The 15,593-nt window shown below is 36.8% G+C and overlaps 1 protein-coding gene across 5 annotated transcripts in view; it reads right to left on the bottom strand.

Annotated features, from left to right (window-relative positions):
* Positions 1-15,593, bottom strand: part of Babo (TGF-beta receptor type-1 babo) — a 42,797-nt gene that overhangs the window by 26,855 nt on the left and 349 nt on the right. For 4 of the 5 annotated variants that reach the window (XM_076375578.1, XM_076375580.1, XM_076375579.1 and 1 more), the window contains exon 2: positions 4,997-5,114. In XM_076375578.1, the coding sequence (XP_076231693.1) occupies positions 4,997-5,114 (118 nt within the window). Of the gene's footprint in view, positions 1-1,475; positions 1,637-4,996; positions 5,115-15,593 lie in introns of all 5 variants that reach the window. The other variant, XM_076375582.1, reaches the window with a different exon arrangement.

Genomic DNA, 15,593 nt, shown 5'->3' with positions numbered 1-15,593 from the left:
ATGTTATATGTATATTAGGAAAATTTGAAAAAAGAATTCAACCAAAGTGATTAATCACACTATTTGAATTTTCAAATTTTTAAATTTAAATTTCAAAAAATGTTGAATTTAAAATTTTGAATTTAAAATTTTGAATTTAAAATTTAATTTTTTGGAGCGGATTAACTGATTTCAACCAAATCAGCGATGTAATTACAGCTGCATAACAATAGTTATGAAAACTGTATACAATAACCTATTCTTCAACTTCATCAAACCCAGAGGCTAACTAATCATAAGAGCACTACATATTTAGAAAGCGTATATGCACACAATACAAACTATTTATGATCCACAGCCAAATTTATTTCTCCCTAACTAAAACAGCTACAAATTTTCCTAACTGAATAGAAACTGAATGCAGCAGATAAGACTCCATATTATTCATTAGATCCCATGAAAAACGAGCAGCTTTTCCCTCAACCTCAATATACCGAAACAATCTCAGAACGACGTGTGAAATTTCTCTATTCAAGCTACCCCGAATGAACCTTCTTCTCTTCTAGTGGGAGCTTAAGAAATCTGCAAACGCCTCGGTGCTCTTTTTAATCGCGATCCCTTCTGTTCCCAACTTACTCGGTCGTCCTCTCGTTCACGAGCGAAAAGATCGCGGTTACGCGGCAAGGGATATCCTCGCTGTCCCGGTAAACCACACCCAAAACGAACATTACGCGAATCATTTTGCAATTTCGGCCGCATCGATTCATAAAACTCTCACCGCGGGGAATTCTGCGCATGCCTTCCTTCCGACCGAGCCGCCCCGCGTGTATATTAGTGTGTTGCTCGTGTTACGATACCGCCTCACGACACAACTCGCCCAGGCCATCCTGAACGGTGTTATCATCTCTCGTGAAATCTCTCGCACAGCACATTGAAACAAAAATGGTCAAGGAAAACAAAATGGAAACTGTCAGATTAGAAAACGAACACGTGAGCGAACGGGTTGCGTGACAGAAATGGGCAATTTTTATTCGCTGTTAATGGTCAAGTACAGGGTGATCAGTTTAAATGGAAACCCTCTAATGGGTGTTGGAAAGGTGAGGGTTTCTGGATAAACTGAGCACCCTGTACTTAGACTTCAATGCAGAAAATATTTGAGGTACTAAATATTTAGTAGTAATCAACTCTAGTTATTTGTACCATTATTTAAATAGATTTGAATGGTTCTATAATATAGTTACTCTGTAGCAAAGTATCAGAATGAGTTAACAGAGTAATCTTTCACGAAAGACGAGTGACTGAATGAAAATTGAGAGTAAATATGAAATATTTCCTTCAAAATGAATCTTAAACATGAGCAAAAATATTCGACATGAGAAGAAGAATTCTTTGGGTAGATTCTAATGTATCTTAGATAAATATTTAGTTAAAGTTCGTGTGATGCCCAACTCTGCACTGTAGCCCTCGTTTCGTCGGCCCAGCTAATCGAAGAATACCTGCTGAGGATAATTCAGGTGGATAGGTGGACTGTAAGGCTGGATATAAATTCTGGTTGCAGAAGTCTTTATCGCAGCAGATCCTGGACTGATAGAAACCCGGCTTGCTCTTGCAGACCAGGGGTTCTTCCGGTGGGAGCCAATACGTTCGGTTGAAGCACCTTTCACAACATCACAATACTAAGTTTAGTTTCGATGGTAACCACCACGCGTGGTCATCCCTCCGCGGATCAAACTGGCACTTCGCACGCGATCAAATTCGACTATTACTTCAACTAATGACTCGTTCCACGAACTACGAAAAGTTATGACGGTGGTCCATTCAGCAGAAAGTAAAAAAATTAATTCCCAGAATCTGAAGAATTTATTACACTACTGTGTTATTATTGAAACAAAATTTTAGAAAAATTGTAAAATTATTTTGAAAATTATTGAATTTGTCTTCTTCGGGCAACGAAGTTATTATAATATTGAGCTGTGGAATTCGACGTTCAGTGGATTGAATTATCTTCAAAAGAGTGGAGGAAAATGAACATTCAGATTGCATAAATGAAGTGAAATGAAAATTTAGCTGGTCTTGCCAATTAATCGCGTCACTTTGTAGCGATTCGATAGCAGGAAATTGTCTCGTGCCGCTTTCACGTCTCGGCCAATCAAATAATCTCGGTCGTGCTATTTTCGATACGATCTCCGGCTGAATTATCCGAATTATCCGTCTGGCGCATTAAACATTTAGGCCCCGTCCGCATGTCTGCGACCTCAGACTGTCACATATCGTCTCGGCTGATTTCGAAACTGCATATCGTATCGCGCTTTTACTCTATACGTAATGTGTACTCTGAGGGAATCTTATTCGAAGCTGTACAGAATTATCTACCACGAAAGGCTAAATTCGATAGCCTTTTAAAGTAAAAGGGATTACACTGTTCTGAAGAAATTTATGCAAAATTAAGTATTTGAAATTTGAGAGTTTGGAACTTATAAAGAAGGAAATATAAGCATAATTTTTGAAAATATTTGAAAATGTTTTGCTTTAATATTAGAGCACAATCAGTGTATTAATTACTGTAGCAATTAACGAGGGTAGAAAGAAAAATAAGTACATTCCTGAGACCAATGTATGTATAGATAACTAATATTTATCTTATCAAAAGTGAAAGTGACCTATGCCACTTTCTCCTGATTTACATTACTCCTATTAAAATTATCAATTCCTTAATTGAACTTCAAAGTACGACTTACTACCAGAAACAATTTTTCACTGTACGGAAAACTACAATGCAATCCCTTTAAATCTCCTCTTTTATCTCTCACCTTACTGGTAGTAATTCCTATCCAATTGTAATTATAAGTTCTAACTAACTTTATTAGAGCCCCTTTACCCAGGCCAACAAGAACAAAACCAATTAACGCTGTCCACCAACGGAAGAACACAATGACCAAAGTCTGAAATTAGCAAAAGTACTGGAATAAGGTAAACAGGAAAAAAATCGAGTTCCGAGGTTCCACGAAACTTCTCCGACTTAAATTAATTACTTTCCCGTCTGCTGCGGTCTACTCGCTGGAAATTTGTGGCTACCCCCACGCGTTTATCGAAAACAGGAGCAAAAGAAAGGAGGGGGGAAAAAAAAGGGTAAAAAGAAAACCATCGAAGACAGTAGCCATAGAATAGGGATTCGAGGTGCTACTCGAGATTCTCACGAAGTTTCTCGACGTCTGTTTCGTTGGTAGAGTACCGAGGAATCTGAAAGCCAGCGTGGAGCGTTACCAACGCGACCACCGGCCGACAACAATAATTCGTTTCCGTCGAAACTCCCGAAACAGGCGCTAATCATGCCTCGCAGGGCCAACTGAAAAAAAAAGTAGCTAAACGTTCCTGGAAACTACGAGGGGAATCGATCGGTTACAGAACGGGACTGTTGAACTTCCTTTCGCGGCGAACGCGATCGAAGCGGCGGGGATCGGAGCTGTCCGAGCAGTCCAAATACATACTCCATTGGAATACCTCAGAATAATTCCACTAGCTGTTAAGCTCTGACTGTGGGTAGACATAAAATAGACTTTCTCAGTGTTTCGACAGACGTAAAACTGAAAAATGTATAGGCCTGATATTTCTAATTCAGGTTTTTTAGATCCAATCGCGAAATAACGTGATAACTAGCTATTATTCTTCTGTAAGTATTCTAGCTATGACGTGTGCGATTTAAACGTACCAGTTCTAGAAGAAGATTTTTAAATATTAAGGCTTCGTGTGTTTAAAAGTACATGTGTACTTGTAATCTGTTTTAACCTTTTGAGGGTGGAATTTTTGTAGGCTAAATAGGATAATTGTATTTTGTTTTGTAAAGGAGTTCAATTAGGATATATTTGAGAGAGTCAGAAACAACAGGCAGTAGGGAATTTCGTAGGATTCCTAGGATTCCTAGGAAATTTCCTAGAACTTACTTAGAATTTAAGAAAGACTACACGCGTATACATAGTACCAGTTTACTTCAAAAGATTAATACTTCAGTTATATAGTATCTTATAAAAAATTTAGTTGACTTCATTTTGTCTTATCCTGTTCCAAAAATTCAGCTCCGATATTTTATGTATCTAATCATTATTAATGTCTACAAATATGGAGACTGTTAAATTCCTTACTAAACTATTTCACTACAAAATTTCCCACAGCTTTTTTCTCTATTCCACCGACTCTATTTCAGAAACTAACTGACTGATAATGAGAACACTCGGACAGCTCCAACAAAAATTCCTCACACAGGAAAAAATCCCTATCGCCAACTTCGTTTCGCGACTCGATAAACCATACGTAATAATTTTAAATGGTATTCATAATTATGTAAGAACGATAATTTTTATCTACTGTCGTCTGATTACACATAAGAGCGTCGAATCAAAATATTTCACAACTATATCTATCGTTGACCGCCGACTTTTTATTACTCCACCAAAGATTACTAATTACAAACAACAACGATTACCATCAAAATCAAATTGAAACGACATTCGTACGAGATACTAGACAGAAGAATACATTATTCGCTTTTTCGCGCGATAATCACGAATCGATATCGTCACGTCTTCAGATAACACGGTCACGTTAAATAAAAGTTACCATGTCCTCGCGGTTACGCGTATTAAAATCAATATTTATCGATATTTATCGATCACCGTTGTTCATCCGGCAACACGGCGATTCAACGTCATCGGGGAAATTTATTGTATAACATATTTCGATGGAGAAATCTCGAGGTTAATCTAGACATGTTTAACTGTAACTCTATAGATTCGATTTCCTGCGATCCACGTAATACATCACGCGCGTTTAATGAATCAATTTAATAGCTGTTCGAATATCAATGGACGGGTCGTTGTAACTAGGATGAGTACGCGTTCGTGGACAAACGATCAAACGTTCGCCGAGCGTGATCGTAATACGATAGATCGACGATGAATAGAACTTTCGGTCAGCGGAGCTACTTTTTCACAGCAAAAATACGCATGCATGTAAACTTTACCTCCTGGCGTATGTGGGTGTCTCGTCGTTTTTCAGGCTGGCGCTGGCAAAACAATAGCCATCGGTTTCGCACGTGTGATTGGTCTCCGTGCAAATATCGCAATAACACTTCAACAGTCCTGAAATATAAAAGGCAGAAGAGTTAATTGGCTGATCGCTGTTCATAATTTAACGTGTTTAAACAGATGTGTAATTATCTACTGTCATAAAGAGCGTTCTTGTTTTCTCGAGGGCCAGAAGAATAATATAAAATCAAAATAAAGAAATATTCCTATAACTAAAACATTCTACAAACCATCGACAATAAAAAAGGGAAATAAGTATTTCATCTTCACTCATCTTCTATCTTCAATAGAATGTAAATTCTATTATTTGAAAGACAAAGCCAATTTCTATTTACCTTCCATTTCTTTCACTGTATTTATTAAAATATCGAAACTGTATAAAAATCCCCCGTTTATATATTCCATACAGATCTACATACTTCTTTTATTTCTAAAACTGGAAGTAAGGTATCATTGTAGCGAAAATACTATGTGATCGACGTCCTAAGCAAGATCCCAACGATCGTACGAAGCGTCGCAGGACGGAATTAAAATAACGACGAGACCGAATCTCGCAGGAAGGTCGATTCAGAGAAGAATTCCGAGCGTAATAATACTTCTCATCCGTCGGCAGCCAGGATACGCGGTTTCGGGACGTGGTACGACTTGACGAAACGAGTTTAATTCAAGTCATTAGCGCACGCCCACAACGAACGGCCTCTCTTTCTCCCTCGGGGACCGAATCCATTACTTTGTCACACGGACAGACCGTGGGGCCCTCGAAAACCCAAGGAAATACCTGGCATGGGATTCGCCGCATGCCAGCTCCCATAAAGCGTTTTTTTGCGAGGCCATGGGATCCATGGGCCCTTCCTGTGCCCCGATTCATCCGGGGTAGGCAGAGACCCGAGGATTCCAATCGAAAAGTTTATCGCGAAAGGCGAATCATTTCTAATGCTCCTTAAAGCTTAATTACGAGCTTGGGATCTTAATGATCCTTCAGTGGACTATTTCAATTTAATTATATCATTTTTGTAGCGAGACGTTCTGCTGTCTCGTTGGCTTTTTTATTTTGTGGGTTATTAAATATGTGTGATTAAAATTCTTACGAGTATACGTAATTGGAGCAATGCACGACAAAAAAAAAATGTAAAAAATACATACGAGTGCGCAAGTAATTAAGGATTAATACGAGATACCTGAACTGTTCTTTTTGAATCTACAAAAGGTAATGCATAGCTTTGTCACCCTATTAAAGTTGTCGTAAAATTTATATTTGGAAATAAGTTCCATAATTTGAGATGAATTAGTGGACTTTTTATTATTCGACCCGCTTGAGAAAAACTCAGCTCGATTTACCTTTCACTGGAGCAAAATATTCCACGCATAGAATTTCGTTCAGTTATGAATAGTTATTGATTTGAATTTCAAGTATTCGGGCAGCCCTATTGATTTCATTTTGCCCACGCATTAGGGCTCACTGTTCTACCCTGAACTGGCTTTATTCAGGAGAAAAATATTGGTCTCTCAAGGTTGCCCCCCTAATTATGAATCATGCCAGGTTCGACCCTACTCCTTTACTATACATTGACCCTGTCAGTTTACTGCGTTATTTGGCAATACAACTGCAACCGCACGCTTCTTATCATTGGCCGTCAAACACAATGAGGCGGAGCAATTGCAGTTTATTACAAATAGAGGATTCACGAACCAGTCAATAATAATAACTAACTATTTTTTGCTGCTGAGCAAAATAGAATTTTTACTAGAAAAAATAATCACAAAAATAGCTAAACCTGTATACATATTATTTTTTGTTCTTAGAACACAAAAATATAAATTAAAAATTGTTTAATTTTTAGAGACTTTGCAAATAACGGTTGTCAATAAATTTCAGTGTCTTACATGCACATACGTAGTTACTTGATTAAGTCATGTCGTGTAATTATCACCTAACAAAGTGCAGGTGGGTACCTATTATCTAAATGAGTACCCCATTGTGCAAATCAGACTTTCAGTTAACCAGAGAAATAGATCAGAATTTCTATGGATTAAGATAACACCATTTTGCAACATTGTCTGACACGAAACAGTTAGAGATGAAAGTTACTTCATGTTACGGTAAACTTTCCTTGAAAACAGCTTTTGTGGAGCAAACCTGCGACACGCGAGTATTCAGCGACAACCACAATCGAGTCGAACAGCTAACAAAAGGAGAGGCCATTTGAACATTGCGATATTAAGGTAGCTCTTAGATAACAATGTTGGTCAAATTGTTCGTTACTAAACCATGAATATGAAACTTGTATAATACATAAAATATTTATACATAAAATATGTCTAAGAAACATTTTTTTTCGATTCTACCATATGTTACGGTATTAAAACGCGTCAACTTTGATTACTAATTTCTCGATAACTATACAGTAAATCGATTCCATATTTTACACAGGGATTTTTTGTTCCCAAATAAGTTTTTCTCAAAATTTGACTGAATTCTTTAATTTTCACGCTTAGCTAAGAACTATCTTAAATTCTCGACGAACAGTGGTGCTAAAAACTCAAAGCTGTTCTGCGTATTTGGAATGACGTCGAACAAAATTTGAGACCGAAGGACTGTCTCAAATGGGTTGAATTTCTATCAACATAAAATAACGAAATGCGCAACCAAGAGCCACCGACCCTTAACGGCTCTCTTAATCAACTATCTCCATGGAGATTGTGTTTCGAAGAATTGTTGGACGGGCGATGACGGTGAAACGCGAGCCGCTCACCGTGTAATTTATTCTGATAACGGAGATTCGTGATTGGCCGCGTAACTAGTAACAGGGACCCGAATCTCCGGCTCGAAAATTTCCGAATAATTCAGCGCGATGAAGATTCGAATCGTTTCGACCGTTATTTAAATTTAAATAAATTTACTCAACGTTCAAAACGTGTGCGCAGCTATTTAATGCGTTTAAATACCTATTTGAGAAATTCGTCGTCAACATCTTTTTATATACGAAATATAAAGGCATTTTGAGGTAACAAAATTTTAAGAGAACTCTCGGGAAAATTGAATGAATTTTATGACTTCCGAAGTTGAATTCACTTATTTTCTAGCGTAACTAGAAGCAATACCAGATGAGTGATGAGTTCAATTCTTTTCAGAGTTTTCACTTAAATCAATTTCATAATTCAGTACCGCAGAATCAGGCTAAGCACTTTTTTCAAAATTAACATTTTTACAGAATCTTATTGCTTTCTCTATATTTTATTAGAATAACAGGAATTCAGCGAGAAAAGCTAGAAAAATGTATTCTATTCAAATACTTGTGAAATATTCAACTAGGCCCAATTCCGATACAATACTATTCGAAACTTATTCGTAGCATTCATATACCTATAGGATATTCGAACATTACACGATTGTGATAGTCCTAGTCCAGTTTGCCATTCGCTACTGCAGTGTCGCTGCGACAACGTGTCTTGTGGGCATCGCGACGCGTAACCATCGCGCGATTCGTATTTAGACCTAATTCGCTATTCAACGGTCGGTGCAGAGGACTGAACTGATCTCGAATTCTGTATTCATGAGCCGGATACGCACGCTCATATGTGCACGAACGACTATGACGATGAACGTACCTTTGACGCACGTTATTGAACGCCGGTCGAAGGAGGGAAAAAGAAAGACGAAGAGAGGCGAAGCAGCGCCATCAATTCGGATGACGTTCGTACGGATTAACCGATGCTGCTTTTTTCCTACCCTGTTTTTCTATATTTCACGTCAATTTCAAGCTTTATAAGCAAGTTATTATCGTGTAAAGCGATTAAAACCGTTGACCGTGCAGCGGAGCGAGATAAACACCGACGTTTCGTGGAAATCGATATCAGGGAACCTGGTCGACCTCTTTAACCCACTCTAAAAACTCTAGAGAGAAATGGCTGAGAAAAATCAGAGATTAGCAATTGTTTTTTTCTCTCTCTTTTTATTGCGTTTAGATAGACTAATGTATTAAGGCTAAGATCTCTGGGTTAAAATTTAAAAAATAATTTTTCGAATTGTATGTTTCTTAAGGGAATTTAATGAAATATATCTGTTTTAATTGCTTAGGAATTGCAGATAATAAATTGGCCAAGATTTCGTGTGCCTTTTCAAGGGAATTAAAGATACTTAAGCTCATTTAATGGAGCAGTGCTTCTTTTCGTTAACCTTGCAGCGACGCAAGAAGTTAATTGAACTCTGAAGAAAAATGGATGACCTGAATAGGTAATGAAGTGACTTAGAAGGACCATAATTTATTTTGAGTGCACGATACGAGTTACCAAGCAATTCAACTAGAAATGAGATGGCGGTCGTTGGGAGCTTGATTTAGTGATGCGCAGAATGTTAAAAATAACACAATAAGATGTTACTAATGAAACCATGGTAACCTTGACTTCTTCATACCAAAAAAATCTCTGAACTCATTGCCAAGACAAACCTATCTGCAGAATTGGTCGATTATAGTTCGGTTACAAAATTGGAATAACTAAAAAGACTAAGAAGTTTGAATTCTTAAAAGTTTGAATATTTGAAAATTTGAACGTTTTATAATTTAAATATTTGAATATTTAAAAGTTTGAAAGTTTGAATATTTGAATATTCAAAGAATTGAATGATTGAATTAAACTGTCTAGAAAAAGAGGAATTCATTTCTGAGAATTCTACTAATATCTACACTGCATATTAAAATTCATATCGCGTCTATCCCATAAATAGAATTAATAATCGCGATTTACATACCGCGAATTAATACAGCACGATTTAATAATCGATCTAAATTATGGATCCACTTTTTGTCGTATCAAGCAAAAAATTCTGTCACAACAACCTGTTCTGCGTTTTTTTGAATGTTGTTAATCGTCCCTCCTTGCTAAACGCAATGCATTCATGTGCATGGATAAATAACGATCAACCTTCTGATTACGTCAAAGCTGTATACATCGAGAATGAAACACATCGGCTAAATAAAGATGCGTCAATTCGATAATTAATAATGAGACGAGTATATTGGCCTCTGTGCGAAACAAACCTATACCTATTCGATGCTTTTAAATATGTTCTGTTAAGAAGATTGCACAAGTGTTCCTTCAAAGGAAAGAAAAAAATACACCTATGTCAAACAGAACTGCAAACTTATAATTCACAAAGTGTGCTGTAACGTACGATAGTTCAGGCAAGATGTTTATTATTCATTATTGATAAGGTAAATATCCTTGAGGTTACTTTCAAAATTTGTCCCAGAAGATACTACGATTATGAAGCATGTTGCAATTTAAAAAATATTTATTTCAATATTCGAGCTAAAAATGTTCACTTTCTCAGAACTTCCATTCAAGACAGATACTTCCCTCTTTCACTGAAATAAGTTAGCAAGAATGACAAATCCTTAAAATTGAAGAGACTCATTTCATATTCGCTTTCATAGTTCGTCAAACTCCATGCAAATTAAATCAAGCGTATTCAAAGATATGGCAAGTCCCTTTAACTTTCGAAGGACTTCAATTGCATCAGGAAAATACACTTCTGTTACCTCGTTTGCTCAAAAGTTAGAACAGAATAGTAACTTCCAACTTCACCATGTCGATATTACCATTTCTGAAGAACTGAACTAGTTTTACGATAACATCAAATACTGCATGCTGCATCGCACTTCTTAACCCTTCCGCTCGGATGAAAACTCCACCACAGACATGCACTTTCCTAGTTTCACGTGACCATCAAAAGGGTTCAAATTTCCTCTACCCTCGAACTTCATGCACTTCCCTCGTAAACATAACCAAAAGGTCTATCAAAAGACTACTTTCACAGAAAAAAGTCGCTTCCCCAGGGGTTCAATTCCCAAACTTTCAAAACTCAGTCAGACCTTTAAAAATTTAGGAGAACCATCCTCTCAAACTTTCCTCTCATTTTTGCCCGAGTTTTCGAACATCCCACTTTCTCAAAACTGAACAGACCAATTTAACACTCCATGAACCTATTCTCAAAATAAGGATCATGTACACTCAGCTAATACTAAAGAATCCTCAGTAAATTCTGTGGTTGTAAGGCAGAACGACCTAATTCACACGTTTTTGATTTCGAGATATAGGCGTTTAAAGTTTTCAGTTCAGTTATGGACTTGTCTTCTTGGCTCCTTATTTTAAAATGAAAAGAATTCCTTTAATGCCCTTTCCTCTTTCTAGAAATATAAATTCTGTGTTCTAGATATCAAGCAAGGCCTTAACTCAAGTTTTTTGAAAATGTGACATAAGTCGATTTGGCTTCCAACCACAGAATTAGTCACCGAGGGAAAGCTGGGGCTGCTCGTCATTGTTGCATTGCATTTCTCGTTAAGGTCGTTGCCGCGACGCCAGCAGCCTTTTTCCCGACCTACGACCGTTTTATCTGCGCTTCGCGAGCGCTAATAGTCTTAAGAATCCGCGGAATAACAATGTGCCATGGTCGAACGAACGCTGCAGATTCGATCTCCTGGCTCGTTCGTCTCGTCCCAGCGGCTGGAGCGCGGCGAGATTTACATTTACGAACCAATTACGTAGGTACGCCGAACGTCCGTGAAGATCGATACGCAGAGCGTTCTCTCTCGCTACAACCTCGTTACTTACTACCTTCACAATTTTCTGAGATTGTCGGGTCAAACGAGTTTCGCGGTCGTACCCTTCCACTTGCGCTTTTTGGAGCGTAAAATTAAATCGCTATGCCATGGGATTTTACATTAAAAACGTACTTATTGCCAGTGTTGACAATTCGAATGTTTTGGAACCAAATCCAGATGATCTTAGTTGCGTTCAGGTGGTGAACTCTGGGCAGAATATTTGCAGGTCTCTGAGTATATTTGGACCTCTTTATCGACCACAGGACGAAGGCCAGGTTTTCTTCAGACATTTAATAAATTATACCAGAGAATTAGTAATACACATAGTTTTCAGATGTACGTTTGTAATATCCAAATGTTTTTTGATGTTTCTTGTGTCTTTTCTGGGTGAAAACCCGAAAATTCAATTAGCAACGCTGCTTATTGGATCTAATAAACTCATCGTTGATTTCAAGTTATAATCACATATGTCTCTTATCCACTTTCATTTTTTCTTATTTTCATGTTCTCTTATTCTTGATAATTATTTATTAAACAAATCTCGATAACTCGTAAATCATGTTTGCATTCTACTGTAACGTCATTGGCCTGATGTGACGATATTTTAACGAGAAGGCACTGTATGTACCTCGTGGCAATGACCCACGATGGAAAACTGGCAATCACGGGAAAATTTTACGCAAGATGAAAGTCATTGTTTACTGCTGCGGCTTCCCTTATCCGGGAATGTGATAAGTTTCGAGGACGATATCGAAGCGTGAACGCACAATAAACGGCGCAAGAATGCTAGGTGTTCGATAATAAAATGACTTCAGCGTTCTTGCAATTGCTTCAACTTTGGGGCGAATAGTTTGACTTAATATATCCCTGAAATAGAAATAATCGAATAGAGATAATATTCGGGACCATTATTTGCAGCTATTCTAAAATCTATACAAACAACGAAACCCTACTTAAAAAATATATTATCTATTTAAAAAATTGTTACTTTCATTAGAACACAGAAACAAATTTTTAATTTGCAAGATCTCATAATGAGCATTCTTTTAAGTCCAGTTTACCTAATCTCTACTGTAATAATATCTATTAGTTTTTGTGAAATGATGAGTAAATATACAGTGATTAATCTCTACTCAAAATGCACGCGCAAACGAGAATAAAGAATAGAAGAGTGAATGCAATGCTATAAAATTAGCAAAGCAATTTTCAAGAACATAAAAAGTTCCTAAAGAGTCGAAAGGGCAGAACGAGTTGTGAGATCTCTGGCAGAGCCTTTACGCGCAATCCCTTATTGGAGTCGTAGCAATTTCTTCTCGACCCGCGCCAGAGGTCAGAAAGGTCAGCGGGACAGCGAAACAGGCGAAAAGAGAATAGACCCAAGTGAAAAGTATCTTCATTGACCATCGACACGCAGTCGTAATAAAAACAGGTGGTGCGAATACGCGTTTGTAATAACGAGCAATAAATGGCGCAAAGTAGCCTTCCAGAAAGGTGCTTCGTCGTGAGAGCCAACTGCATATACATATGCAACGTATTTACGAAATAGATTACATATCGGTTGAAAACGATTGGATTTCAAAATCGCGAGATAACGTTTATCGCTCGCTTCGTTATGAAAATAAACGCGATATAACGCACTTACTCATCGTAATTAATTATAGTGTAACTTAGAAAATTCATTTCCATATAGAGGATTTCCAGAGATGATTTATAATGTGAATTGTATACAAATTTGTATTGTCTGAGCAATTGAGATGATTCTCTGCTCACAATGGCGCTTAGGAATTTTGTTTATTCAGTTCATTTGCATACAAACGCTATTTCATGGAATTCCTGTCAGACTAAAAAGATAATTGATTTTTAGAAAACAATACATTCGCAAATTTATTTATCTTGACGCGTGTTTATAAATTAATCAAATATTTATAATGTTCGTAACGTTTGTTTCTAATAAATAATTAGGGATCAAAAGAGATTAAGAATTTCATGCAATTAATTTTATCTTAGAAAATAAGGTTTTCTATTTATATTCAAACATTATCTATTGTCCGTAAAATACACGTTGTAAAATCAACTGTTATTTGCTTAAATGTTATAAATTATAATAAATGAATAATTTCAGAAGTGTCAGAATTATATTATTTTTATCGTAATTTTCCTTATTCAATGAGAGTTACTATTTCATTAACATTTATAAACTTAAAACCTTGTTTTACAATGAAGAAAAGAGATTGCAAAAATTATTTTCGGTTCAGGTTAAACCTCTAAATAGTTCACTAAACATAAATTATAATTGACTATGTAATCTCTTGACTATTATAAGCAGCGTAAGTACAACGAAGCGTATAATTATCGGGCCAATAAATATTATAAATCCGATTTCATCACAAATACAATGTAAATTTAAAATGTGCAGTACTCATTGACTCAGAATCATTACCAACTGATTATAATAATTAAGTGATAAGGCAAAAGACCCTGGAATGCTCAAATACTTAACAATCACATGCAAGAAAATTACAGTCGAATGATTTTGCTTCCTCAATCCTAAAACATATACTATCTTAAGTATACAACGTAAATATCGGGAGCACTGCTATTTTAAGACTTTTTTTATCAGAATTATAGTGCATTAAAAATTCTACAAGAATTACTTGTACTAAAAATATTCTGTTACTTATAACTTACGATAATTGGTAACTTTTTAAAAGAAACTTGTAAATACGTACTCTAATTTCAGTAATTTCTAAGAAAAACATAGGTATCATCAGTTAATACTACTTGAGAAAGATAAAATTATCACAAAATCGCAATACAATATGAAATGAAACATATATTAATGCTAGGACCAACAAAAACACAAGGTAGAATTTCGCGGTAAAAATGTGACACGCAAAGGTTCAATGAAGATTTTTTGCTAAAAGAAAACCCCAAATCGTTTAGTACCCCGAGGATTAGAAAGAACCGAAAGAAATCGTACACATAAAAACTGATCTAATGTACGGTTCTAGGGTCAAGTAAGACGTTTCAGTTAATCTCTGCGAAAGGGAAAAAAGGTAACGTAAAAAAACAGCGCAGCGGTTCGTCGAGCAGTAGGCGTATTAATTGCACAGCCCTTTTCCAAGGCTCTCAAATCCATCACACAAGAAAAATCGAAAGAAAGAAGCGCAACATATAAAAACTACAATCAACGAATTTAGGACTAATTAAGGAATACATTTCTTAGATCAACTCATGTACATTGAGCAACTGGCTTAGTTTTCATCAAAAATACCAAGGAAAACTAAGGAACAGTATAAAACAAGTAAAGTTTGTTCACCCTATACAACTTCAAAACGCAGTTAACCTATCAAGGAACTTCTAACGAGGGAATATTGCATTATCCCTACTAACATTCCTCAATGTAACAAACATATCTAAGCAATATAGCCATACGTATTAAATGTACCATGGCCATGGTTAATTCCAGAAACCCAAGTATGTAATACTGATTATGTACTACATCAATAACCTAAAAGAATCCCATATCGGGTTACACATGCAACAAGCATCACAAGACGCTACATCAGCCTAGGCGCACACGATCAACAACTTTGTCAGTCCAACTAAAAACCGATTACAGACCGAACAGAATGTTACATATCGATTGTTTCCCCATCCATCAGATAGAAAAAGAAGGATCGTTCATTCAGACTGTTCTGTAATTGGCTTTCAGAGTTAGATCACGAAAATTGTGACTCGTGCGCGGCCAGGCTAACGCGTAGACTTCGTTCCAAACGCATGGATCGAAGATTCGGAAACAAGCCAGCCAATTGACCATCGGGGCTAGGAATCCCATACGATTCGCGATTAAGCGTACCCTTCCGCATACTCAACAGACCACGGTTACAAGATTAATCGGCCCTTCTGCGCGCGGAGCCGCGGTGCTTAC

Source organism: Calliopsis andreniformis, chromosome 3 (assembly GCF_051401765.1).
Source record: "Calliopsis andreniformis isolate RMS-2024a chromosome 3, iyCalAndr_principal, whole genome shotgun sequence".
NCBI lineage: Eukaryota > Metazoa > Arthropoda > Insecta > Hymenoptera > Andrenidae > Calliopsis > Calliopsis andreniformis.
Note: the sequence above shows the minus strand (reverse complement) of the source record. Positions and strands in the feature narration are given on the sequence as shown.